Source organism: Schistocerca piceifrons, chromosome 6 (assembly GCF_021461385.2).
Source record: "Schistocerca piceifrons isolate TAMUIC-IGC-003096 chromosome 6, iqSchPice1.1, whole genome shotgun sequence".
NCBI classification, from domain to species: domain Eukaryota; kingdom Metazoa; phylum Arthropoda; class Insecta; order Orthoptera; family Acrididae; genus Schistocerca; species Schistocerca piceifrons.
In genome coordinates this window covers 323,990,436-324,018,412 of record NC_060143.1, presented here as the reverse complement: position 1 = coordinate 324,018,412, position 27,977 = coordinate 323,990,436, and the positions used below count along the sequence as shown (strand labels likewise).

The 27,977-nt window shown below is 39.7% G+C and overlaps 2 protein-coding genes across 19 annotated transcripts in view; one reads left to right on the top strand and one right to left on the bottom strand.

The window, feature by feature from the left end:
• The window catches only part of LOC124803088 (mitochondrial ribonuclease P catalytic subunit), a 148,135-nt gene that overhangs the window by 112,444 nt on the left and 7,714 nt on the right, over positions 1-27,977 (top strand). Inside the window, exon 8 of one of the 12 annotated variants that reach the window (XR_007017201.1) lies at positions 23,473-23,670. The exons of 8 other annotated variants lie outside the window; for them this stretch is intronic. Coding sequence is in view for 1 of the 4 variants with exons in the window: in XM_047264229.1 (XP_047120185.1) it covers positions 18,671-18,755 (85 nt within the window). In the remaining 3 variants the exon portion in view is untranslated. Of the gene's footprint in view, positions 1-18,670; positions 18,817-23,472; positions 23,671-27,977 lie in introns of those variants that run through there. 3 more of the 12 variants (XM_047264225.1, XM_047264229.1, XM_047264227.1) reach the window with 3 other exon arrangements.
• LOC124803089 (EARP-interacting protein homolog) overlaps positions 17,867-27,977 on the bottom strand; it is a 46,289-nt gene continuing 36,178 nt past the window's right edge. For all 7 annotated transcript variants that reach the window (XM_047264234.1, XM_047264233.1, XM_047264231.1 and 4 more), the window contains exon 8: positions 17,867-18,102. In XM_047264234.1, coding sequence (XP_047120190.1) covers positions 17,940-18,102 — 163 coding nt within the window. In that variant the 3' untranslated portion in view covers positions 17,867-17,939. The remainder of the gene's footprint in view (positions 18,103-27,977) is intronic.

Sequence of the window (27,977 nt, the reverse complement as noted above, 5' to 3'; positions counted from 1 at the left end):
GTGCCTGCAGGCCACATGGGAAATCTGCAGGGTGCCAAAAGTGTTGCCTATCCCACTGGTGCACAGTCATTGGTCTCTGTACGAGGACATTTTGAAACTGCTGAACAAAATTCCATGGCTCAAACTTACGAGTTTCTTAGTTTTATTCCTGTCAGCGTCAATGTTGAACCCCATCCCCACTGTGATCTCGCCAAAGGATTATGTGAAACAGGAGGACTGGAAAAGCATAAACACTCTTTGGTGCTTTGGATAACATTCAAATTTTGTCCAATGGTTTTGAATGTTCCTTTGTGGTTCCATCCAGTATATAAAAATAAAAACTGCAGTCACACTTCTGTCCCAAAGAGATCAAGTCACATACATGTCCTTGGGGGGTGGGGGGGGGTGGGGGGGGGGGGGGGGGGGGGGGGGTGGGGGAGGGAGAGGTCAACGTGTCTAAGGTTGTCAAGAACATCATTCTGTTACACATTACACTGGAAACTGTCAGTTTCAAACACAAAATGAGTGTAAATGAATGACCCACAGAAAGTGGTGGCTTCATTGATAACAACTGTGCCGTCTCCTAAGGCCATTACACAGTGATTCTGAGTGAGTTTGGAATGTTTTCCTTGGCAACCTGTACGAAAACTGTGAGATTTTAACACAGGGTATTGTGGTTCCATCACAGAGGTGTCAAGAGAAGGGGTGAGAGGTGAGTAAGGGGGAGTGTGATGATCTTTCCATCACGTGACACATAGGCGGTGGTATTGGGCAGAGCTGCAGCAAAAATTTGGTGCCATTGTCACATCATTAACCCACATTACACCTCATATGAACTTTTGAGCTTTGGCCTTTCTTCCATGCATGTCAACACCTTGCTGTGCCCAAGGGTGATGTTGCAGGGCACCACACTATTGCATCATTACTAAACTTCATGAAATGATAGGGTCCCAAACTTTTCCTGCGCAGTGCATTTAGCAACCAATGTTAATGATTATTCGCAGTCTAGCAAAAACGTGCAGTGATGTTCCTCATATTAACAGTACAGATAGTTTGATAATCTACGCTATTATGTACACAGCCTGACAAAAAAAGTGAAGCACCCAGAAGCAGAGGAGGAGATGAAATAAACTTCACAGGTTGAGAGGGTATGTGATGCTATTTTAGTGATTACAAGTGCCAGTCAAATTTACAAAGAACTTAACTGTATGATCCCACTTACCAATATGAATTAGATCCTCTCTGGCCTCAACTTCACAGGTTGAGAGGGTATGTGATGCTATTTTAGTGATTACAAGTGCCAGTCAAATTTACAAAGAACTTAACTGTATGAGCCCACTTACCAATATGAATTAGATCCTCTCTGGCCTCGGCGCATGCATTGATTCAGTTGGGAAGGGTACCATGAAGGCATTGCATCTGCTCCTGAGGTAAGCTGGCCCACAGCTGTATCCTAGATACTGGCACTGGAATGGAGTTGACATCCAAGCTGGTCCCACACATGTTCTATTAGGGACAGATCTGGAAATCTTGCTGGCCTCAACATCACACAGACCATTCATAGAAAACATACCACGTGTGGACAGCACTGTCTGTTGAAAAATGGCAGTACGATACTGTTGCATGAAAGGTAACACATGAGGACGCAGGATGTCCATGATGTAATGGTGTGCTGTCAGAGTTTCCTCAATCACTACCAACTGTGACCTGAAGTCATAACCAATGGCTCCCTACACAATGACACCAGGAGTAAAACTGCTGTGCCTCTCCAAAACATTCTAAGAAAATGAGCTCTCCCCATGGCTGCTGCCATACTCTGTGACTACGGTTGTCCGATGTAGTGCAGAACCGTGATTCATCACTGAACACACTGGCACCATTCATCAGTAGTCCATGCTTCCCAGTCACTGCATCACTCCAAACACAGCCATTTGTGTTGTGGTGTTAAAGGCAGCCTACACACATAACACTAATTCCATAGTCTGGCTGCTGCTAGTCTCCAACCAACTGTGTGGGATGACACAGAATGCTGCAAACACTTCATTACTTATTCTTGGATGGCAGGTACAAATGGGAAGGGGTTATAAGGTACTTGGAGCACAATATGGCAAACCTCCCATGTGTCTGTCACACATAGTCAAGCAGAACAATTGTTGTTGGGTATGTCTACTCTCATGTTCCGATGCAATCCAATTTCAGTCCACTGTCATATCTGAGTTCCTCACCAATTTGGATATTACAAGATTCAACCAGCCAGCCAAATGGAGACCCACAATGAAGTCACTTTCAAACCCTATGAGATGCTGATAATGCTTTCTCACACGAGTATGTGGCAATTCTGTGTCCTTCATAGTGATCACTTAACATCAGACATTGCTCACACCTCTTATTTACTCTACTAGGCCTTATAACAACACTAAACATGAACAACACTAATGCGCTTTGGTGGATGTTCTATGTGTCACAAAGAATCGCAACTCTATAATCATTCACACACCTGGCTATTGTGTGTAAGCATATGAAGTTACATTGATATCTGATCATATCTTATAGGTGTTTCACTTTTTTGCCATGCAGTGTATTAACGTGCTACATTTGTCACTGCACAACTATGCTACAAACTGCCATTAAGATATCACGGTTAGCAAAACACACACAAATTTTGATGTCCAAGTCTGGGTTCTTCTATCGATCAGCAGCAGAGTGGTGCAATTTAAATTTGCAATCCATGTTCCTTGTGTTATTCTTGGAATTACAATATGCAGCTTTGATTTCTTAATTTCTTCTTGCATAATTTATCCATTATATTTGTTTACCAAGTAATAAACAGTTGCAGGATTTAGTATGCCCTGAAGTTTTGTAACTGAAAATTTTTTACTGTAATATAACCAAGTAGATGATATGAATATAATAGAGGGAAACATTCCACGTGGGAAAAATATATCTAAAAACAAAGATGATGTGACTTACCAAACGAAAGTGCTGGCACGTCGATAGACACACAAACAAACACAAATATAAACACAAAATTCTAGCTTTCGCAACCAACGGTTGCTTCGTCAGGAAAGAGGGAAGGAGAGGGAAAGACGAAAGGATGTGGGTTTTAAAGGAGAGGATAAGGAGTCATTCCAATCCCGGGAGCGGAAAGACTTGCCTTAGGGGGAAAAAAGGACGGGTATACACTCGCGCGCACACACACACACACATCCATCCACACATATACAGACACAAGCAGACTAAGGCCTTTTAATATGTCTGCTTGTGTGTGTGTGTGTGTGTGTGTGTGTGTGTGTGTGTGTGTGTGTGTGCGCGCGCGCGCACAAGTATATTTTACACTACTGGCCATTAAAATTGCTACACCAAGAAGAAATGCAGATGATAAACGGGTTTTCATTGGACAAATATATTATACTAGAACTGACATGTGATTACATTTTCACGCAATTTGGGTGCATAGATCCTGAGAAATCAGTACCCAAAACAACCACCTCTGGCTGTAATAACAGCCTTGATATGCCTGGGCATTGTGTCCAACAGAGCTTGGATGGCGTGTACAGGTACAGCAGCCTATGCAGCTTCAACACAATGCCACAGTTCATCAAGAGTAGTGACTGGCGTATTGTGACGAGCCAGTTGCTCGGCCACCATTGGTGAGAGATCTGGAGAATGTGCTGGCCAGGGCAGCAGTCGAACATTTCCTGAATCAGAAAGGCCCATACAGGACCTGCAACATGCAGTCATGCATTATCCTGCTGAAATGGGGTTTCACAGGGAACGAATGAAGGGTAGAGTCTTGGGTCGTAACACATCTGAAATGTAATGTCCACTGTTCAAAGTGCCGTCAATGTGAACAAGAGGTGACCGAGATGTGTAAGCAATGGCACCCCATACCATCACACTGGGTGATAACGCCAGTATGGCAATGACGAATACACTTTTCCAATGTGCGTTCACTCCGATGTTGCCAAACACGGATGCGACCATCATGATGCTGTAAACAGAACCTGGATTCATCTGAAAAAACAACGTTTTGCCATTTGTGTACCCAGGTTCGTCGTTGTGTACACCATCACAGGCGCTCCTGTCTGTGATGCTGCGTCAATGGTAACCGCTGCCATGGTCTCCGAGCTGATAGTCCATGTTGCTGCAAACGTCTTCGAACTGTTCGTGCAGATGGTTGTTGTCTTGCAAACACCCCCATCTGTTGACTCAGGGATCAAGACGTGGTTGCACGATCCGTTACAGCCATGCGGATAAGATGCTTGTCATCTCGACTGCTAGTGATACGAGGTCTTTGGGATCCAGCATGTTGTTCCGTATTACCCTCCTGAACTCACTGATTCCATATTCTGCCAACAGTCAGTGGATCTTGACAAACACGAGCAGCAATGTCACGATATGATAAACCGCAATCGCGATAGGCTACAATCTGACCTTTATCATAGTTGGAAACATGATGGTACGCATTTCTCCTCCTTACACGAGGCATCACAACAACGTTTCACCAGGCAACACCGGTCAACTGCTGTTTGTGTATGAGAAGTCGGTTGGAAACTTTCCTCATGTCAGCACGTTGTAGATGTCAACACTTGCGCCAACCTTGTGTGAATGCTCTGAAAAACTAATCATTTGCATATCACAGCATCTTCTTCCTGTCAGTTAAATTTCGCATCTGTAGCATGTTATCTTCGTGGTGTAGCAATTTTAATGGCCAGTAGTGTAACTGTGTATAAATGTATTAGGAAAAATGTATACCCGAACAAGGAGAGCGCGAGATAATGCAACCCAGAGTTTGGAAGTGACAGGTGAGGGAAGTGAAAGTGGATATAATCTTCATGAGGAGGTAACTAGGGAACCAATTATAGACCAGCAATCGCATAATTTGAGTCAAGAAAACCTTGGTGAAAGAGTACCAAAAGTAATATCATTGATGTGGAGGTGACAGTAGAAGCAGACCTGAGTACAAGTAGAAATAGTAATCTACAGGAATCTATAAATACCGAAGTTAAAAAGGAAAGTGCGAGTCTTACATCAAATGTTACAGAGCTGAAAGATGTTATTAAATTCATGGCGAGTGTGCAGCGTCAGTTAACTGAGAATACGCCATGTTTAAATGATAAGTTTGATCCCCAAACTGAAAAATTCAACCCCCAAATGGGTTTACTCAATGAAAAATTTGACAACAAGTTCGAGTCACTTAAAGATGATAATAGACTATTAAATGAGAAATACGAGAACTTAAAAGTAGAGTGGGAATGAACCATGAAATACTAAATTTAGTGAATTAGAAATAAAAGTTTCTATGGATATGAGTAATCTACACACCGAATTTATGGGTAAAATTAATGGGATGGAGAATAAATGCAAAACTGTAACTGTGAAAGTAGTTACTTGAAGGCTAATGTGCAAGTTGAGGATCTGTCTAAAAAGATGTCAGAATTCGAAATAAACACTTGCAAGGGCATAGATAAATATTTGAGGGACCAAACTAAAAAATTAAATGATGATCTTTCTGAGTGGATGGAAGTTAAAAATAAGGAAATCGAAGAGAAAGTCAGTACCACTCTGAAGTTGAAACAAGCTGGGGTAGTTAAGGAAAAACAGATGGCAAATGATGAACATATCAAGTTACTTACTAGTGAGTTTCAGGCTAGTTAAAGATAAAGTAACTGAAGAATTACCTAAGTGACAAAGTGAAACAAATTGTAAATTGTCAGAATTAGAACAAAAATCTTCACGAAATGTATTGACTAACGACAACTATTCCGAAGACAGGCTTAGGAATAATAAATCCTGTAGTGAAGTAAAATGTAATACACCCGATAAATTTTGTGACTGTTATGGAAATGAAAATGACACTTTTGTTCAAAGCAGGTACTTGTCATCTTTAATGGTTAAGACAAGCATATTCAAAAGCAGACAGTTTCCTACCTCTTTGACTGCAAAAGATGATAACCATAAAAAATTTTCGCCAACAATTTTAAGCAATTTTTCCTCACAGTTGGTCTGAACATGATAGACTTCAATTTATTGTGTCCAAGGTCACAGGCGAACCATCACTGTGGGCTACAGAAGTTTGAACAACTTTTCTTAGTGAAATACTGGTCGAGTAGCAAAAAAGAGAGGCTACGAAAGGAGGTGTATCAACTGGAATTTTATAATAGTAAACAAGGTTCATTAAGACAGTATTTCAAGAAATACATTAATAAAATGAGGTACTGGAGTGATCCTGTTTCCAATAGAGAAGTGATGCATATTTTGAAAGGAAGATTACCTATTCATATACATGAGAAACTTATAAATGTCCCTGACTATGACGTGGAACAGTTCCTGTCTGTGGTCGATTTGAACGATATGATGCTAGAAAATGCCTAAGTATGGTATAATAATCAAATGTCTAACTCACAACGTAATACCGTATTTACTCAAATCTAAGCCGCATTTTTTTTTCCGGTTTTTGTAATCCAAAAAACCGCCTGCGGCTTAGAATCGAGTGCAAAGTAAATGGAAGTTCTGAAAAATGTTGGTACGTGCCGCCAGAACTAACTTCTGCCGTCGAATATATGTAGCGCTACACAGGCATACTTTGCAAGCACAAAACCTGTGCATCAGTAAATAATGTTTTTTAAAAAAAGGTGTAAGACGAGCTTTTTTCTCCGCCCCGAGTTTCGACCACTGCATTTTCATACATTATCCAACGAAGTAAATACAAATTCCGTGTTGTTTATCCTCGAATGTAGCAGCGTTTCAATGTACTACGAAAATCCGACTGGCAAGACTATTTGGGATGTTTGTCAATATGGCCAACTCTACGTTCTGAATTTTTTCCTACCTGTGAGAAGAGATGGTTGCTAATAGGAACTTTTATGAATTGCAAATCACAACATAAGAATAATACAGATATAAACATTTTGCCATGCATTCTTTCGTGTTTGCTGCTATCTCATTTAAATCCTGTCTACCCAATAATCTACGAAACTAGTGTGATGCAGCAGCAAATCCGGAAGAATATACGTATCATGTCATGTTTATATTCGTATTATTCTGATGCCTAATAGTGATACATTCAGAAATGAAGCACGGCAATTGACTAGATTTTTAAATCTAAGATGACTAATTTCTGTGCAGAATGTGATGTACAAAAGAGGCGTCTGCAAAGATTTTCAAATGGAGAAAAATTTTAGCTAAACTGTCGTTCAGAACATCTATCATATGCAGTCTATTATTGGTTCTTGTTGATCATTATCAAAGAAAGCAGCAGTATAATTAACAACAAATAGCAGTCTCTTGCCATTGTTTCGCTAATGAGACGATTCCTTTCTTTTTTTTATTGTAAGCGGCGGTAGCGCGCACTTAAGCAAGCCATGCCGCGAGCGGCGACAGGTCGTAAACACTTACTATCAGAATGCGACAAACAATACATGACACAGTACAGTAATGCATTTTCAGCCTAGAGTGACGTAAACACCTATAACAAAGAGAACGGCACTTATCAGATCAAAGTAAAATAAGCAACCCATTCAAACCAGACGAAGCACACCTGACGCATAGCAATGGCTACCTGGTAAAGCTTAACTGCTAAGCTTACGACTCGAACCAAACTACTGTAGCTGTATCGTCATTTATTCTACCTAAATTGTGTCTCATATTACAATAGACCAACTTTGTTTCGATTTGGAGGTGCGGCCTAAAACTTTTCTCTCCCCTTGAATTTCGAGTCACAAATTTCAGGTGCGGCTTAGATTCGGGAAATTTTTTTTCGTTTGATTTCGAGTCTCATATTTCAGGTGCGGCTTAGATTCGAGTAAATACGGTATTAATAATAATAATAATAATAATAATAGTAATAGTGAGATATCAAGCTAAAACTAAACAAAGGTCGCTACACTACGCATACATTGATTACCAAAAAGCTTTTGATAGTGTACCCCACTCATGGTTACTACAGATACTGGAAATATACAAAGTAGATCCTAAATTGATACAGTTCCTAAACATAGTAATGAAAAATTGGAAAACCACACTTAATATCCAAACAAATTCAAATAATATCACGTCACAGCCAATACAGATTAAGTGTGGAATATACCAAGGAGACTCATTAAGTCCTTTCTGGTTCTGCCTTGCTCTGAACCCACTATCCAACATGCTAAATAATACAAATTATGGATATAATATTACTGGAACATACCAACACAAAATCACACATTTGCTGTACATGGATGATCTAAAACTACTGGCAGCAACAAATCAGCAACTCAGCCAATTACTAAAGATAACAGAAGTATTCAGCAATGATATAAATATGGCTTTCGGAACAGATAAATGTAAGAAAAATAGCATAGTCAAGGGAAAACAGACTAAACAAGAAGATTACTTATTGGATAACCACAGCGACTGCATAGAAGCGATGGAAAAAACAGATGCCTATAAATATCTAGGATACAGGCAAAAAATAGGAATAGATAGTACAAATATTAAAGAAGAACTAAAAGAAAAATATAAACAAAGACTAACAAAAATACTGTAAACAGAATTGACAGCAAGAAACAAGACAAAAGCTATAAATACTTATGCTATACCAATAATGACCTATTCATTTGGAGTATAGAATACATCACATACATTCAGCAACTGAAAGATTCACATTAAGCAGAAAGGGAGGAGGAAGGGGATTTATCGACATAAAAAACCTACATTATGGACAGGTAGACAATTTAAGAAAATTCTTTATAGAACGAGCAGAAACTAGCAAAATACACAAAGCAACCACTCATATAAATACATCGGCTGCACCATTGCAATTTCATAACCACTTCTACAACCCTTTAGATCACATAACATCAACAGATACGAAGAAAGTAAATTGGAAAAAGAAAACACTACATGGCAAGCACCTGTATCATCTAATACAACCACATATCGATCAAGACGCATCCAACACATGGCTAAGAAAAGGCAATATATACAGTGAGACAGAACGATTCATGATTGCAATACAGGGTCAAACAATAAACACCAGATATTACAGCAAGCATATTATTAAAGTTCCTAAATGCAATGTAACATATACCGTACAGTTAAAAGGAAGTGATGCCTCACGAAGGAGGATAAGCAACATCTTATGGCTATAGTAAAGCCAATAATACAAATCAATATAAACGTAGCACCTATTATACTAAAGAAACCTATGGAAATAATAATAATCAGGTGAATCAGATTAGTACAGGAAAACCAAATCGCAAACTCAGACAGAATGATTTGAATAATCAGTATGGTAATTCTCACAGACATGATGTACACCCAGAAGACAATCCTGATAGTATACAACTGTGGAAAGATCCTTCAACACCTGAAGTTAAAAGGGTAGATGCAAATGTAGCTCAACAAGCACAACCATCACGAGGACCGATACCACTTGGTAACGGAGCAATAAAGTCGTGAAGGGAACAACTTCCAAATTCCGACCATACTGTACATATTGAAGTACACAAACCACCGAATATGACATCTACCAAATGATTAAACTAGAACCGGTCACCGAAAGCCTTCCTAGGATGACTGGAGAGGATGAGGAGGACAGGCATCATTTTAAAGTAGAATGTACTGAGGTATGATGATGATTTGGATCTAAGAGAGGAACCGATTGAAGAAACACCTTACATTTCGAGTAAGTGTGGATGAATTTTGCAGGCAGTAGTTCAAGCAGTAATAAATGGTATCTATGTTGAAATTTTGATTGATACTGGAGCAGCTATTAGCGTAATGACGCAGGATTGTTTTAAACAAATTAGTCGGGGAGCACTTTTCCTGTTACTGGATGTACTGTATCCATTTAGTCCAAAACTGCAAAAGGTCTCAAAGCAGGCACGAGTCAACATTATGATGTGGAGGGGGGTGGGGGGGCTTCAATAGAAAGTACCTTATTGATTGTTCCAAAAATGACTGTACCATGTGTTTGGGGTCTACATTTTTTGTGTAATGCAGGAGCAGTCATCAATTTAAAAGAAGGAACATGTCCCTTGGACTCTGAAGGTGGTGATTTGACAGCCTCTATGATCAATGGCAAAATAGTCCCATAATCAGTATTGCATGAAGTTAATGGTTAGCTTTATTGGTATTGACTGTAATTTTAGTTGGTGATATTTTCTATATTGAATATACTGGAGAAGAAATAAGTAAAGTTACACTTCAGGAGAAAATCTCTGAATCTGAATACCTGTGTGGAAATCAACGAGAAGATTTGTGTTGCTTGTTAAATAATTATCTGCCCGTATTTAGCAAACGTCCCAGAACAATCAAAGGTTTTGAATACGACATTAAGACGTATCCACACAAATCTTTTTATTGCACTTCGTATTCTGCTCCATAGTCAAAGAGAGAGGCAGTCAAGAAAAAAAAATTAACAAAATGTTAGAGTGGGGAATTATAGAGCTCTCTCCTTCTGAATATTGTAGCCCTCTTTTGAAGGTCCTAAAAGCGAATGGTGACGTCAGATTAGTTCTAGACACAAGAGAGATAAACAAGATAATCACACTGGTGCAGACAAGACCTGAGAATTTGGATGAGTTAATTCAGAAGCTGTGGTGCCTGCTTCCTGACATCCCTTGGTATGAGAAGTTCATAGTGGCAAACGAAAATCTCTATTAAATCTCTAAAGTATACTGCTTTTATTTTTATGGGCAGAAGTTGCCAGTTCACTGTTATGCCATTTGGACTAAATATTAGTGGAGGTGTATTTATATCAGCACTAGACACTGTATTTGCTTGATAGAGTTACCTTGTATGTGGACGACTTATTGATCGGTACCAAAACATGGGAGGAGCATCTTGATCTGCTTGAAAAAGTATTTGCGAAATTCTTAGAGTATGGAGTAACAGTAAATTTAATGAAATCTAGATTCGCCAGAAGTCAACTGAAGTTCCTAGGACATATAATTACGCTGGACGGTATTATGCCGAATCCTAAGAAAATGAGTGGTATCAAAGAGTGTCCTTATCCTAAAAATCTCCGCCCCTGGTAGCTGAATGGTCAGCATGATGGATTGTCACTCCTCTGGGCCCGGGTTCGATTCCTGGCTGGGTCGGGGAATTTTCTCCACCCAGGGACTGGGTGTTGTGCTGTCTTCATCATCATCTTCGTTGAATGCGGGTCGCTGAAGTGGCATCAAATTGAAAGACTGGCACCTGGCGAACGGTCGCTCGAAGATTATGCTAGATGAGGTGAGATACTGTGGACAGGAAGATACACATCCATGTGTGTGGAGACTACGTGTGCTGAATGAAGTGATCATTCCTGCAGTCAGCGCTAGAAAGGTAGCTGTCATGTGTCATGCCATGCATCAACCCATTGGTCTTGCAGTGGAATGTAAGAGAAGCATACCACTGAAGAATAACTTGGTCATCCCAGCCTCTGTCATCTCGTTTAAGAACGGATTTGGTGAATTGTAGACAGTTAATTGTCGCCGAGAATCACAGATTCTTCCAAGATGCATGTGCGTAGCAAACGCTGAGCCGTTAATTGCAGAACAGCTGAGCGTAATAGAAACCACCCATGCCGAGTCTGTGGGTGAAATTAGCGCTACCACTATGAGACAAGATCTTCTTGCTTGACTATCACCAGATCTCACTAAGGAACAACAGAAGAAGTTACTTGCCATTCTTCAAGAGTTCTCTGAATGCTTCAATCCACAGGTGAAGAGCAAATTAGACAAATCGACGGTGAAGCACCGCATACCACCAACCAATAAGCTAGAGAGCATACCATGTTTCAGCAACGGAACATCGAATAATTTGTGACTAGGTAGAGAAAATGATGAAGAATGACATCATTCAGCCTTCGCAGAGCCCATGATCGTCACCAGTGGTTCTTGTCAGGAAGAAGGATGGCAGTTGGCGCTTTTGTGTTGATTACAGGAAGCTTAAAAGGATGTTTACCCTCTTCCACGAATTGACGATACACTAGATTGTCTTAAGCGGGCTAAGTTTTTCTCAACCTTGGACATGTACTCGGGATACTGGCAAATCGAAGTAGATGAGGCTGATTGTGAGAAAACTGCATTCATCACCCTTGAGGGCCTGTATGAGTTCAAGGTAATGCCGTTTGGTTTGTGTAATGCACTAGCAACTTTTGAACGAATGATGGATAATCTTCTAAGGCACCTGAAGTGGACGATGTGTCTTTGTTATTTAAATGACATTACAGTGTTCTCAGATACATTTGATGAACACACAAAAAGACTGAGAGCCATTCTTAACTGTCTCCAACAAGCCAGACTGAAACTTAATCCAAGAAAGTGTATCTTTCGAGCAAAAGAAATCAATATACTTGGGCACCTTGTGTCAACGAAGTTGTGCGGCCAGACTCAGAAAAGGTGAGAGCTATAAGGGAATTTCCTATTCCTAAAAGTATTAGAGATGTGAGAAGCTTCCTCAGATTGTGTTCTTATTACCATCGTTTTAGCAAAGACTTTTGTATCAAAGCCAGGCCACTCCAAGAGTTGTTAAAAGCCGATGCTTAATTTATCTGGGGTGGTGCTCAACAAGATTCTTTCAATGTGCTGCGAATAGCTCTGACGACTGACCCTGTACTTGGTCTGTATGATGAGAGAGCACCTACAGAACTACACACAGATGCCAGTGGGTATGGGATCGGTGCTGTTCTGGTGCAGATTTCGGATGGAAAAGAGAAGGTTATAGCCTATGCTTCTAGGACACTTACAAAACCTGAGAGAAACTACTCAGCAACAGAAAGAGAATGTCTTGCTGTGATCTAAGCCATGTGCAAATTTCCACAGAATCTTTATGGAAGGCCATTCACAGTTCTTACAGATCATCATTCACTTTGTTGGTTGTCAGGTCTTAAGGGTCCAACAGGACGACTCACGAGGTGGGCACTACGTCTTCAAGAGTATGACATTACCATAGTCTACAAAAGCGGAAGAAAACACAAAGATGCCGACTGTCTCCCAAGAAAACCTCTGCAAGACCATCAAAACTTTGATGAAGATGGTGACTGTCTTGCTGCACTCCAGGATCTCTCTGTTGAGCAGGAGGAGGACGCCAAGATATCTCAAATTATGCTTGCCTTAAATCGGTCAGAGGATGTGAAAGGACAATTTTAGGTAGTTACTGGATTACTTTGCAAGAAAAACTTTGATCTGTTTGGAAAGAGGTGGCTACCAGTGATTCCTAAACACATGCGCTTATTTATGATTTATTAAGACATACGATATAATCCACAAGAGATTTTTGTGGCCAGGTTTATTTAGGAGGGTCCGTCACTATGTGTCGCACTGTTGAGAGTGCCGGAGGAGAAAGGCAGTTCCTCAGAAACCACCTAGCCAACTCATACCAAAACGCCTTTCCAGCGTGTTGGGATTGACCTCCTTGGACAATTTCCAATGTCTGCTAGTGGCAATAGATGGATTATTGTTTGCTCTGATTATCTGATGCGCTATGCCATTACAAAAGCCGTAAAAACAGCCGAAGCAATAGAGGTAGCCAAATTCATCATAGAAGACATTGTATTAAAACACGGTGCCCCAAGGTCATTAATTACGGATCGATGGAAAGTTTTTCAATAGAATCTCTTGACAGATAAACCGTCGGTGCAACATTACTCCTCACATGACGACTGACTACCATCCGCAAACTAACAGGTTTACTGTACGCATAATAAGATCTTGACCGACATGCTGTCAATGTTGAGCAGAGCAACTGGAATGAGGTGCTACCTTTTCTGACATTTGCCTACAACACCGCCAAACAAGACACCACAGGATTTACGCCATTTTCCCTGGTGCATGGGCGTCAGGCGACTACGACAATGGACACTGTGTTTCCGTTACATCCTGATGACGTGGACGACGACTACATCGGACAGGTGTTAACCAGAGCTGAGGAAGCTCGGCAGTCAGCTCGACTCCGCACACTGCAGGCTCAAGAAAACGATCGCCGAAGGTATGACACGAGCCACCGCCCTGTTGTCTGCCAGCCTGGTGACCTCGTCTGGATCTTCACCCCTGTTCGGAATGTTGGTCTCTCTAAGAAGCTCCTCAGGCACTACTTGGACCTTATAAGGTTGTAAGATGGTTGTCTGATGTTACTTATGAGGTTGAAGATTTCGATCCCGACACAAGATGACGAAAGATCAGAGATATGGTCCACGTCCTTTGAATGAAACCCTATAAGGATCCTGCAACCCAGGACCAATGACTCATTCCCGGACTAGGAGGACGTAACACCGAGACGCTGTTCTCTTAAGGAGGGAGCAATGTCGCAGATGAAGCTGAGTGGCGCAGTCGCCGTAGTGTAGTGGTTATGATACTAGAGTGTTGTATGGAGGATCGCGAGTTCAAAACTCGCCTGAACTGAAAAATTTTAATTTCTATATTTGGTTCGAGTACATTTCTGGCTGGAGGCAGTTCGCTCCATGCTCTTGTATGTGCAAGTGCTGAATAAACCTTCATTAAGTGAAGTTAGTTTTCGTCATTCGCCTTCCTCTACATGACATTGTTACATTCCATCCTGGATTTTCCATTGTTCAACTCCAGAGTGAAAGTACAGGCAAAATTAACCACATGCTACAACCCATTGGTAGGATTATCATCTTGCCTAAAGATGCTCAGCCTCTACAGCAGGGGTGTCCAACCCGCAGCCTGCATGTGGTTCAATGCAAGTATCAAAGTGAAGTGAGTGTCTGTCAAAGGAAAAAGATCTATTTATGTAATGTTAAATGAGAGAGTGTACAAAGCAAAGCCACACACTTTAGATGAAGTTGAAACTATCTTTTGTCAAGATATTGCTGCCATTTCAGAGGGCATTGCAGAAAGTAACAAGTGATTTCCTAAGCAGGTATAAGAAATGCTTGAACACCAAAGGGAGGCAGTTTCAGCATCTCCTTGTTTAATGTATAAGAGTTATTTACTTTCTTTTTAAGTGTGTATGTTATGCTTATTAGAAATAACTTACGTGACAAATAATAACTTATTTATAATACAGTACAGAGGAAATATATGACTCTGTAAAAACTAATGTGAAAATCATAGCAACAGAGGTGTTGGGTAAAAAAGGTAGCAACCATAACTGTGCAGCAGAGTGGTGGTAAGAGGAAATAGAGGCCCTTGTTAGAGAAAAACGAAATGCGTCCCTTCAGTGGTTCAATGATAAATCAGACGAAATAAGATCAATATACAAGGAAAAGAAGAATGAAGTGATGAATAAATAAGGATGGCACATGTTCTTTCCAATGCTTCATTTTTTTGCCAAAGTGAATAGCAAATTAGGATTCGGGAAAGCAAAACCAATTTCCAACTGATAACACAAAAGGAATGGGAAGAGTATTTCCAAAAATTATTAAATGAGGAGAAGGAAGAATATCTAGAAGAAGGAACAGTGGAAGAAAAAGGACATGAAGATTATGAGATCCAGAATTTAGAAAGTGAAGTACTTCAGGTGTTGAGAACAGGAAAGAATGGTAAATCACCAGGACCAGGCAATATCAGTCTGGAGTGCCTGAAATATGGTGGTGACAAAATTGTGAAACTGATAACACAGCTCTTCAACAAAATGGTGCATGGAGATTCGATACCCAACGAGATGAAGCTAGGTTACATTAATACCATATTTAAGAAAGGGGATCGCAAAATTTGTTCAAACTATCAAGGAATTTGTGTTACAAACACATTAATGAGAATTTTCGTGAAAGTAATTAAAAACAAACTGGAAAAAAAATTTTTAGAACCCAAGAAGAACAATGTGGATTCACGGCTGGGAGAACAAGTGTAGACCACATTTTCACATTACGACAGATTTTGGAGAAACATAGGATTAATTTTCATAGATGTAGAAAAAGTGTATGATACTGTTCCAAGAAAATTACTTTGGAGAGCACTACATATGGCAAACACAAAGCCTTCCTTGATTAAAATAATACAACAGATGTATAAAGATAACATTTGCCAAGTGAAAGTTGGTAATAAACTTTCTCAGAAATTTAGAACAAGCAAAGGCCTTTTACAGGGCTGTCCCATGTCAGCATCATTATCTAAAACCTATATAAATATTCGCCTTAGAACATGGTCTCGTAAATGTAATAGTATGGGATTAGAAATGAGAGATGAAGTTTACCTACATAATTTATTGTTTGCTGATGATCAAGTAGTCATAGCACAAGATGGGGAGGATGCTAACTATATGTGCAATCAGTTAGCAGTAGCATAAAAAAACTTGGGGTTTGAAGATTAATTACCAAAAAACAGAATACTTGACTAATGATTTAGATGAGCTATACATTGAAGGAAAGAAAATCAAAAAGATAAACACTTTCTGTTATTTGGGATCCATTTTAGAAATTGAGGGAAAATCAGAGTCAGAAATCAATAAAAGAATTAGTAGCGGACAGAAGGTCATTGGAATGCTTAACTCAGTCTTACGGATGCTTAACTCAGTCTTACGGAGACCTGGACAATTAACCTGAAGCACATTAAAAAATTACAAGCTCTAGAGATGGACTACTGTAGAAGATCGACAAGATAAGGAACACCGAAATAATAAGGATAATGGAAATATGACATAATGGATAGGAAGAAATTACAGTGGTACAAGCATGTACAATGAATGGAGAAAGACAGAATACCAAAATTGATACTGGAGTGGGAACCGGAGGAGAGAAGAAGAAGAAGAGGATGACCTATGACCACCTGGCTCCAAAGTGTACAGCACACAATTAGGAGAATGGGCATAGAGGAAGAGGACACACAAGATCGAAACACCTGGAGGAATATTTTGAAAATATAGTTTAAGAAGGTTTATTCTTTGTATTATAATTTCCGAGTAAATTATTATGTTGGAGATAAGCCTCTGTAATGAGGAAAAGCTCAAAATAATAATAAAAAAGGGTCTCCTGTCACATGTAGCATGTATGCAGCAGCCAGCCGCATACAACAAAAGCAGATGTGGTAGTTATTATTGTGGAGCGTAGGTGACAAACAGAGTGGAACCTGAGAGAAGTAATATTATGTTTCAGGTTAGTTGCAGATTGGATACTTGTGTTGCCTTACAGTCAATCAAAAACTGAATATGATGATGTGTGCAGTGAAACTAAAGATTACACTTCAATCCATCCTTTTCTATCGGATATTTAAAATTATATATTAGGCAGGTTCATGCCCCCCACCCCTCCTCAAAAAAGGAAAGTTATTAATATGTAATATCCAGTGTTAAACAGTAACAAAGAAATAATGTACCTAATATCCCCTAAAAGTTGCTTTTTGTTATTTATGGATTCAGATACATATTGATCAAACTTCATGTGGAAAATTGGAGCAATTTAGCTGGAATGTTGCACACCTAGCAACATGTTGGTCAACCTTTATATGGGAAACTTGGACAAATGTCCATTTGAGATCATGGAATTTTTGCACACTACAAAGTGGTAGTTTTTAATATCTGAGATGACAAGGAATATGTTCAGAAGCATTCATATCCAGAAAAAAATAGTTTCCTTTTTTGTAGGCATAAAAGATGGAAGAGATTGATAGATGTTTACATACTGTCAGTTCCTTGATACTCTTACTATTCTCTGGATGGGAAATCATAAATTATCTGGTGCTGTTTTTTAATCATCCTGAGCACCTGAAACACCTTTTATACCTACTTATGCTCTGGCTCAGCATCATACTGTGGGCAAAAACACCATAAGAAAAATATTACTTAAAAAAATATTGCAGTTTTTGGATTAGCAGTATTTTCATAAGGTATCTAACAACTCATTACATATTGATCTTTGTTACATTTTTTTTAACACACTGATGATTGTTTACAAGGTTTTTGTTCATTGGATTTGTACTTCATAACCTTTTATTTGGATGATCAATAAAAATCATTTCATTTTTACTGATTACTCTTTATTTTTCTTACATTAACAAATAACATTGAACAGTTACTGTCACAGAAAACTACAGCAATATCTTATATTTAACACTGCGAGGTACCTTACTGATCACAAGCCGCCCATCATAACTGAGTGATGCAAATGTCCATGGATCTGCCGCCGACCACTCAACTCTGTACACTGAATCTTCATGTTCATCATACGTTGCCAGCACACCATCTTCCAACCTGTAAAATTGTTTTATTCTTTAGCATTGTAAACGTTAAACGGCCAAGATGCCACCATGTGCAGATGTTAATTAATGATAAGTTCCACTGATTTGAACCTTTAACTAAATACACGTGTGCATGTGGGGGGGGGGGGGGGGGAAGGGCGCAATCGGGAATAATATTTTTGAAGAGAACAGTGAGCTTCTGTAATAAATTTACCTCAGCTGATAGGTGTACCAAATGGAGTTCCATCAGGTAACTTAAAAATATCGGTGTAGTCTCTTTTATTGGAATACTGCACTATGAGTGCTGCGACAAAGGTCTATGGCAGTCCCTACATAAGAGTTGTCTGTTCCTGAGAAGTGTCCACATCCAAATCATTTTTTGTTTTCCATCTGCAACACTCCACAGCACTTAATTGGTCCTCCTGTGACTCACGTCCAGACAGCTTACGGTTGTGTGTTTGTAGTGCCTCGAGAATTTCCACATAAATTCCAGAATCACTCATCCTTCTACTGTCTCAAGCACACGATACTTTAAGTGTGAGAGAATGTACATATTGCATGACACATGTTTGTGTGTGCAGGCTGGAAAGGAGTCACGAGCATCGACAAGTGTTAGCCACTCACGCCACGGAAGTCGCATTGGAAGACCAAGAAGTAATTACGTAGTACTCCTTGCTGTTTTAGTGTCTGTGATTACTGTTAAAGAAAAATGAACAATTGATTATAGACATTTAATTGTACTTCATGTGTTGGACTTGCTAGAAGACATGTTCATAATTATGTGGTTGGAAAAACTATGCTAAAATGTATTTAATTGACACGAAGTCCACGCCTACTACAGTAGTACAGATGACGAAGAAATTGATGAAATGTATGATGAGATAAAAGAAATTATTCAGGTAGTGAAGGGAGACGAAAATTTAATAGTCATGGATGACTGGAATTCGTCAGTAGGAAAAGGGAGCGAAGGAAACACAGTAAGTGAATATGGATTGGGGCTAAGAAATGAAAGAGGAAGCCACCTGGTAGAATTTTGCACAGAGCACAACTTAATCATAGCTAACACTTGGTTTAAGAATCATGAAAGAAGGTTGTATACATGGAAGAACCCTGGAGATACTAAAAGGTATCAGATAGATTATATAATGGTAAGACAGAGATTTAGGAACCAGGTTTTAAATTGTAAGACATTTCCAGGGGCAGATGTGGACTCTGACCACAATCTATTGGTAATGACCTGTAGATTAAAACTGCAAAAAGGTGGGAATTTAAGGAGATGGGACCTGGATAAACTGAAAGAACCAGAGGTTGTACAGAGTTACAGGGAGAGCATAAGGGAACAATTGACAGGAATGGGGGAAAGAAATACAGTAGAAGAAGAATGGGTAGCTTTGAGGGATGAAGTAGTGAAGGCAGCAGAGGATCAAGTAGGTAAAATGACGAGGGCTAGTAGAAATCCTTGGGTAACAGAAGAAATATTGAATTTAATTGATGAAAGGAGAAAATATAAAAACGCAGTAAATGAAGCAGGCAAAAAGGAATACAAACGTCTCAAAAGTGATATCGACAGGAAGTGCAAAGTGTCTAAGCAGGGATGGCTAGAGGACAAATGTAAGGATGTAGAGGCTTATCTCACTAGGGGTAAGATAGATACTGCCTACAGGAAACCTAAGAGACCTTTGGAGAAAGGAGAACCACTTGCATGAATATCAAGAGCTCAGATGGAATCCCAGTTCTAAGCAAAGAAGGGAAAGCAGAAAGGTGGAAGGAGTATATAGAGGGTCTATAAAAGGGTGATGTACTTGAGGACAATATTATGGAAATGGAAGAGGATGTAGATGAAATGGGAGATACGTTACTGCGTGAAGAGTTTGACAGAGCACTGAAAGACCTGAGTGTGCTGTCTGGTCAGCTGAGTAGGATTGAACAGCCACATAGTATACGTATCTCAAGTAAGGGAATAGGCTTGTTTGCAGCAAGACAAGCATACACAATAGAGCAACAACATCTAGAGCACCATGGCAACCACTGTTCCAGAATCTCTTGACACATCAACAAAAGTGATGTGCACGTTGTCCTGCATCCAAAGACAACACTGGACCTGTGCTGTCTCTTCAGAAAACTTCCAGTATTGTGTACAGCATCATAATGGACTATCCCTTGTGTGGAAGTTCCAAGAAAAAAGAACATTGCCAGACTGCATTCACCACCACCATCATCATCATCATCATCATACAGGCCTAAAGCCCAATATGATGATAAGAGGAGGAATGAAGATTAAGGTTTAACATCATGGTGACTCTGAGGTCATTGGAGACAGAACACAAGCCCAGAATTTTTCAAGGACAGGGAAGGAAACTGACCATGCCCTTTCAGATTTACCACCCCAGTGTTTGCCTAGAGTGGTTTAAGAAAATCACAGATAACCTAAAATTGAATGGCTGGACAAAGATTTGAACCATTGCCCTGAATGCATATCCATTGTGCTAACCACCGTGCCACCTTGCTCAGTATGACAGTGGGTGTCTGTGAGCACATAATATGATCACTGTTAGTTCACACAGCTAATAATTTGTACAGCAGCCATTTCATTTCTTACATGGTAAGGCCAGATATGTTGTGCCCTATTTCTGAAGTCTACATGACATAATCTTTTGATAAGGTAATGCATGCTCATATCTTGTGCATGCTGTCCTGATTAACTTCAGTATAGAGGATGTTCAACTGGTGCCCAGCAAGTATTGTTTACAGGATCTATCTCACTCATTGAAAACATTTGGTGACAGGTTGTTGAGAGACTGGTGTGCCTCCACTTGCCAACCACTACACCTGATGAACTCTGGAACAGATCGAAGCAGCATGGAATGATGTACTTTATCTATCATTAAAGCTTAGTTTGAATCAATACCCAACTGAGTTAGAGACATTGTTGCTCCCAGATCTGGCAGCTCTGTTTACCCCCCAAATTATGTACAAAATTTATTCATGTATTTCTCCTACTGTGCTGACATGCACAAAGTAAAATTTTGTTATTTTGTTTCCCTTCCAGTATTGCAATTTTTCAATTTTTATGGCCAACAGTGTATATCCCCACGGCTTGGTAACCCATAGTCCTCTCATTATAACCATTCCTCTATTCTTCACGTTTGTTCACAGAAACAGAACGAAAGATAAAATTACATTGAAAGTGTGGGTCAGTCCTAAAAGTGTGCTTAGGTCCTTTCATTTGACTGTACATATATTTACACTGCAGGTTCAGAATCTCTGAACAGATTTCAAGTCATGTCACTCTATTTCATCCTGACTGATTTCAGTCGTTTATTGCCATGGCAAGTTATGCCACAGTCTCCTATCATATAAATTCCACTGGGAGTGTTAGTCTCAAAGGGAGAACCTCCAGTGATTTGTTTGAAAAATACAAGGAAAGCATGTCACTGAATATTCAAGTTGATCCTGGAGGCATGCTCATATGGCATAATTATGATGATTGGTCACAATAAGCCACTGACCCAGGGTCAAAGGAAGGAGATTATGGTTTAATATCTAATGACTAACAAGATCATTAGCTATAGAGTACATGCTAAGACTGGGAAAGGATGGAAAAGGAAGTTGAACTTGTCATTTCCAAAAGAAACTTCTGAGCATGTGTCTTAAATGATTGTGGGAAACCAAAGAAAACCTAAATCTAAATGGCCCAAGACTGGGCTGAACTCTTGTCCTGTGCTGCCAGGCTGGAATCTCTTTGGCTAGAAATGACAGATATTTATACCATATATGGTATAAGAAATCAGTTGTGCTTGAAGGTGTGGAAACTGGCCAGCCGGTCCAAAAGTCGCCGTCTTTTCACTGTGTTGGTACTGTGATGCTTGCCTTGGCCCAACTTGCAAATTGTAAAAAGGCCAGTTGACCTAACTGCCATGACTGTGTTTTGGCTCCCGCTGGCTTCTAAGGCTTCTCACAATTGCTGTGGCAGAACTGAAATTCTCATAGTAGTGACAAAGATATAGTGGCTGCACTACATACCTCCCCTCTTCCAGCCTCCATGTCGCTGCCTTTGATAGATCTGCAAGAAGACTAAACATACACGAACAGCAGTATACAATATATCCCACTTCTCCTTATGTACTAGTCAGCTTGAAGCACAGGTTTCAGTGGCTGTGAACTTAATCTACGGTTCTGGCCCACTGGTTTTTTTATTTACATACAGTTAGTAATCTCTCTAAAATCTTCACTACAACTAACAGGATAGTGTTAACAATTTCCCAGTCTTGCTCACAACTACTTAACATTTAATTACCCTTATTTACATTAAATACTCACACAAAATAACCAATCTTTAACTCTTTCATTCCCTACTTCATTGTGCTTTATGCACTACTAGTGATCCAATTTAACAGGTGGAGGGGTGCCATGTGTTGGCTGCTCTCTGCCTTAGGTAGATGAAGGCTGCACAGAACAGAGCGACTAGGTGCCAGACACTGTGATGCTCATGGTAATGATCGTACAATGCTGCTTACTACTGCACAAGCTGAAGCATCTGTTTGCTGCAGTACACCTGTCCTGGGTTGCTATTGGTTGGTTCAGGGAGAGTGTGAGGTGTGGTTCCAATGAATCATCGAAGTAGGTCACATTTTGTGCTGGGAGCACCCGTAGCTGTTTGTTTGGCTAGCACTATTGTAGTTGCACTTCGCTACCAACACTAAGATGTTGTACACGGAGCAGATCCAGTGCAGCCATGCCTGTTGGAAGTAGAGTCGCTGTTTCAGCAGTCGCACGGGCACCTCTGATTGTCCATTTTGCCTAGAAACTACTGAATCTTGCATGCCTCCAAGCCAGTCTGGACACCCGGGTCTGGCATATCGTACTCCGTTCCCTCTAACAGTGCTGGAGTTCCTCTGCTATCATTATTGTGTGCCTACCCTCATCTTCCAAAATCAGCAATATTTCTGCTGTTCTCGCCTACATGTATTTCTCTAAGGTTCCCCACCTTACTGGGTAAGGCGATTGGTGAAACACATAAACCATGTATGATTATTTTTAATTGCGAACTGAACTAGCACAAAGAGTCGTGCTTATTCTGTCATTACTTATACTGTTGCTATGTGTTAGTACGGTGGAAGATTTCGTTTTTTCCCTCTCCGATGAGTCCCAACTCCAGAGGTGACTCAATGTGTGAATGGTCAATAACAATTACAGCAAAGAAAAGCTTATTCTCTACAGCCTGTCTAACAATGAAATCTCGCTGTGCAGCAATCACACGCTGTCTGTCAATAACAATACAAACAAAACACCTTAAGTAATGTTACAATCTAATCTATCAATACATTCTACCCTTGTTAACCGTAATGCCACAACTCACAACATATTCCTTCTTACTTCCTAGGTCTCAACCTGTGCAGTATCTCATGCATGGGTGGCACGAGAGGCTTGTGCTCACCCTTCTTCTTACTTCCTTTTGCCGATACCTGCATCAGTGCATCTGAAGAACCCTGAAATGGTCATAGGTGTTAAACATGAACCAGTGCCATTCTACAAGGTGTACAACTTTGCTTCTGTCGTTTGCTGATAAGTGGCGACAATGGTGAGCAGCAGTGGAAAGAAACAGATCGCAGACATCAGACAGTTAGCTTGGACCTCGGTCAACATAACCTCATTCAAACATTAGTCAATTTGTGTCTGCATCATAAAGTTGTTCTTGATTGAAAATGTCAGTTTACGGGCCTAATTCTTGTCATTTGCAGGAAGTGTTACTGTTTTGTTTCAATATGAAGAAAATGGAATGGGGGAAAGAAATACAGTAGAAGAAGAATGGGTAGCTCTGAGGGATGAAGTAGTGAAGGCAGCAGATGATCAAGTAGGTAAAAAGACGAGGGCTAATAGAAATCCTTGGGTAACAGAAGAAATATTGAATTTAATTGATGAAAGGAGAAAATATAAAAATGCAGTAAATGAAGCAGGCAAAAAGGAATACAAACGTCTCAAAAATGATATCGACAGGAAGTGCAAAATGGCTAAGCAGGGATGGCTAGAGGACAAATGTAAGGATGTAGAGGCTTGTCTCACTAGGGGTAAGATAGATACTGCCTACAGGAAAATTAAAGAGACCATTGGAGAGAAGAGAACCACTTGTATGAATATCAAGAGCTCAGATGGCAACCCAGTTCTAAGCAAGGAAGGGAAGGCAGAAAGGTGGAAAGAGTATATAGAGGGTTTATACAAGGGCAATGTACTTGAGAACAATATTATGGAAATGGAAGAGGATGTAGATGAAGACGAAATGGGAGATAAGATACTGCGTGAAGAGTTTGACAGAGCACTGAAAGACCTGAGTCGAAACAAGGCCCCGGGAGTAGACAACATTCCATTAGAACTACTGATGGCCTCGGGAGAGCCAGTCATGACAAAACTCTACCATCTGGTGAGCACGATGTATGAGACAGGCGAAATATCATCAGACTTCAAGAAGAATATAATAATTCCAATCCCAAAGAAAGCAGGTGTTGACAGATGTGAAAATTACCGAACTATCAGTTTAATAAGTCACAGCTGCAAAATACTAACGCAAATTCTTTACAGACGAATGGAAAAACTGGTAGAAGCCAACCTCGGGGAAGATCAGTTTGGATTCCGTAGAAATGTTGGAACACGTGAGGCAATACTGACCTTACGACTTATCTTAGAAGAAAGATTAAGAAAAGGCAAACCTACGTTTCTAGCATTTGTAGACTTAGAGAAAGCTTTTGATAATGTTAACTGGAATACTCTCTTTCAAATTCTGAAGGTGGCAGGGGTAAAATACAGGGAGCGAAAGGCTATTTACAACTTGTACAGAAACCAGATGGCAGTTATAAGAGTCGAGGGGCATGAAAGGGAAGCAGTGGTTGGGAAAGGAGTGAGACAGGGTTGTAGCCTTTCCCCGATGTTATTCAATCTGTATATTGAGCAAGCAGTAAAGGAAACAAAAGAAAAATTCGGAGTAGGTATTAAAATTCATGGAGAAGAAGTAAAAACTTTGAGGTTCGCCGATGACATTGTAATTCTGTCAGAGACAGCAAAGGACTTGGAAGAGCAGTTGAACGGAATGGACAGTGTCTTGAAAGGAGGATATAAGATGAACATCAACAAAAGCAAAACGAGGATAATGGAATGTAGTCAAATTAAGTCAGGTGATGCTGAGGGAATTAGATTACGAAATGAGACACTTAAAGTAGTAAAAGAGTTTTGCTATTTAGGGAGTAAAATAACCGATGATGGTCGAAGCAGAGAGGATATAAAATGTAGACTGGCAATGGCAAGGAAAGCGTTTCTCAAGAAGAGAAACTTGTTAACATCGAGTATAGATTTAAGTGTCAGGAAGTCATTTCTGAAAGTATTTGTATGGAGTGTAGCCATGTATGGAAGTGAAACATGGACGATAACTAGTTTGGACAAGAAGAGAATAGAAGCTTTCGAAATGTGGTGCTACAGAAGAATGCTGAAGATAAGGTGGGTAGATCACGTAACTAATGAGGAGGTATTGAGTAGGATTGGGGAGAAGAGGAGTTTGTGGCACAACTTGACTAGAAGAAGGGATCGGTTGGTAGGACATGTTTTGAGGCATCAAGGGATCACAAATTTAGCATTGGAGGGCACTGTGGAGGGCAAAAATCGTAGAGGGAGACCAAGAGATGAATACACTAAGCAGATTCAGAAGGATGTAGGATGCAGTAGGTACTGGGAGATAAAGAAGCTTGCACAGGATAGAGTAGCATGGAGAGCTGCATCAAACCAGTCTCAGGACTGAAGACAACAACAACAACATGAAGAAAACAGCGCTTGAGCCTCATCGAATGCTCTCGAGTACATGTGGTAAGGACGCTATTAGTGAAAGAACATGTCATGAGTGGTTTCAACATTTCAAGAACGGTAATTTTAACACCATAGACCGGCAAAGTGGTGGACAAGAGAATGTTTTCTAAGATGCAGAATTGGAGACATTGCTGAGTGAAGACTCGCGTCAAAGATGGAAAGACTGCCCTGTTGTTGAGATATTTTCTGACTGCACTGCCCCGATTTCTGTTTTATTTTTACAGGATATTTATTTGGTTGTCAAGTTTGTAAGTGGTACAAAGCTACTTTAATTTGGGTTGTTTACTCACTTGTTACTGCTGCCTAAATATCAAATATCAAATTGGTGGACTGCATCTGTTTGTCATTATTTTAGTTTGTCTGTATCATATTTATCCGAGTATAAGATGACCCCCATTTTTTAAGAGGCTCCTTGAGAAAAAATTATTTTTAACATATTCTGACTAATCAAAATAACAAATTTTTATTGACTGTCTACATTTTGATAGTACAAGGCGAAATAAACAAAAAGTTTACAGTAATTTTTTTATCTTTGGTGCCTTTTTTGTTTAGTTAGCCAGTCGCATGGGGTATCACTATTTTTAATCACCACACCACCCAAACAGGACAGCTGTGAAACTTATATATTTGTTTGCCCCGAATATGCAATGATTTCTAAGGTTGTGGTTACAGTGGTACCTGCGAAAACAGCTGTTTTTATCTGAATATATATCAGATTTCACTTTGATACTGACATGAGAATGTTACAACTCATTGTCTGCCCACCACTTTATTATTGGCTGCATAGCACCAGCAGCTGACTTATCCCCAGTCATTCCTGTCATACCCCAAGGTGAGCATCAACAACATTGCTGCACAAAACATTTAAGTACAGCACTAGTTCTGATCTATACTTTTACCGTACCAATTCAATTCGAATCCGTGGTTCATAAAAAGTCAAAGCATGCAGTGTAGTTTCCCATGGTTGCCAGCACAACGAAATTTGCTGCCTGCTCAACACTCCCTTCCTGGCACCCATCATAGTTTTCACTTCACAACCAAGCTAGTGTCACTGTTCCCCCTCCACCCATGTGCTTGAGCAACAGTGAAACATGGGCAGCAATATCTTCTAGGCTGCAGCTCACATGTAACAACAAAAGCTAATACATAAATAAAAGGTCGCATTCATGATTCAGTCCAATTCAAACTTTCACTCCTCCCATGATCTAGGTACTATCTCCACAACAGGTCTTTCCGCGTAATTTATTCTTGCAATAACAATGCAGTCAGTATAATGTGATTTATTTCGTTTGTTAGACATTTAATTCTGGATTCATTTTCTTTCTCATTTCATTTGAATGTCACCATCTTGTTCTAAAGCTGGTAACGTTTTTCCCGTTTCTAAGAAATGAATAGCGACTAAATTTTTCATTTGCAATCCACTTGGTAAATCATTACTGTTTTTCATAACCAAATAAAATATTGACTTGGGCTCAGAATCAAGTAACGGTTTTTGAAGGATGATTTTCACCTTTGAATATTACCTTTATTTAAAAAGTGCCATAACTGTAAGTACACGGCATCCATACACATAGGAGAACGTTTTATTGAACATCTGCTCAAATACAAAAAAATTCTCCTGTGTTCCACAAAATTGTCAGTTTTTAAGCAGAACATGACATTTTTTTAGTGGCCAGTTCATAGTTTCTCCAGTATTTTTTGCACTATAGCTATAAGCAACCTACCATTCGGAATTTGTCAAAATAAATTTCTACAAAAACTTTAAACAGCCAAAGCTTCATCTGTAAGTGTAAGACAACCTGTATATTCATCCATTAAACAATTTTTAAAAAAATGTTGACCTCAGTTGCAGTAGTTTAATCTGTGAATCTAACATGACCACATATTTTTTGAATGATGAATTTGGGAAAAAATCTCATCTTATATTTGGGTAAATATGTAATCATGGCTGGCTATAGTAATTGCAGAATCTCAACCCAAAACATGTTAAAGAAATCCAGACAATATTGCCTGAAAAGGTTAGAAATGAAGTTCAAGAGG